The sequence below is a fragment of the Grammomys surdaster genome, unplaced genomic scaffold, assembly GCF_004785775.1.
Source record: "Grammomys surdaster isolate TR1022 unplaced genomic scaffold, NIH_TR_1.0 251, whole genome shotgun sequence".
NCBI lineage: Eukaryota > Metazoa > Chordata > Mammalia > Rodentia > Muridae > Grammomys > Grammomys surdaster.
Window position 1 is genome coordinate 2,285,107 of NW_021604692.1, and position 1,236 is coordinate 2,286,342.

General features: G+C 54.4%; 1 protein-coding gene across 1 annotated transcript in view; it reads left to right on the forward strand.

Moving 5' to 3' along the window:
* The window catches only part of Ttll9 (tubulin tyrosine ligase like 9), a 50,907-nt gene that overhangs the window by 31,570 nt on the left and 18,101 nt on the right, over positions 1 to 1,236 (forward strand). Inside the window, exons 6-7 of the mRNA XM_028774951.1 lie at positions 442 to 510; positions 856 to 930. Coding sequence (XP_028630784.1) covers positions 442 to 510; positions 856 to 930 — 144 coding nt within the window. The remainder of the gene's footprint in view (positions 1 to 441; positions 511 to 855; positions 931 to 1,236) is intronic.

Genomic DNA, 1,236 nt, shown 5'->3' on the forward strand with positions numbered 1-1,236 from the left:
GCTGGGCAGGTGAACATCTTAGAAGGCAGGAACACCACAGGATATCAAAGACTCCCCCAGCCCCCTCGCCTCTGGGAGGGCATGAATTACCCATGGCAGGGTGCAGTAAAGGCAGACTGATTCCAGTATTAGCCGAAGTGAAACCTAATTAGGAAGGCAAATTGATTTCCAAAAAAAGCATTGGATGATATGTTCCAGGACTGGCTGAGATGGTTTCTTAATTGTCTGTCCTTCTGCATTATTCATGCAAATGTATGTCTTTGTAGCAAAGCCCAGCTCACTTCCCTCCTCCAGCCCCATGGGGGTTGAATGACCATTTTTCTGGGCAGAGATGGGGCCCACTGGGACATGGACACAGAGATGAGCTGGGTAAGGCCCTGGGGATGGGGGCCAGGGAGGAATCCTGAGCTCTGCCTTTTTCCCAACCCCACCCACCACCAGGTCGCCCGATCTCAGGGCAAGGGCATATTTCTCTTCCGGAGACTGAAAGACATCATGGACTGGAGGAAGGTGAGGCCACTTTTCCCCTCACAAGCCTCCCCCTCCAGGAGGAGGCCATTCCTTCCTTCTCTCAGAATTCATAGGATTGCCTGTCAAGGTTGCCCATAAGAGTGCCAGCTCTGGGTTCAAATCCTGACTTCACCTTGCCCTTCATACTGCCTGCTGAGGATCCGATAGGATCTGCTGTGCTGATGAGCAGGACCCCAATTAACAGCTGTGCTCTTAGAGAAATGACCAAGGCCTTCTGAACCCTTGGGGTGACGGCAGTGCTGGGTGTGGGGAGACAAGCAAGTGCTCACTAAATGCCTCTTCCCTTACACACATCCCAATGTATCTGTTATACCTACCCATCAGGGCACTGCAGGGAAGAAACTCGCCAGTGTGGAAACACAGCCTGCTCGTGCCAACGTGAACCCCTCAGGCAGCCATGTGAGTAGAAGTAGGGAGGAGGGGCCCAGGTAGGAGAGGCCTGGCTGCCCAGGAGGGCACCATGGCTGGGCAGGAGCGGGCTCTGTCCTGACGGCTAGAAGCTCCTAGTCCAACACTGACCACTGTGAGGCTGGGAGTCCAGAGTGTATGTGACTCTGGGGTTTGGTCTTGGCTCTTGATGAGGTCACTGAGGTGGGGTCAAGGGGAAACAGGGAGGGCTGTGCCTGTGACTGGTGCTGTCCCCTGAACTGCTAGGTAGGAGGGGAAAGAGACAGCCCTGTTCTGATGTCTTCTAGACATCCCTCC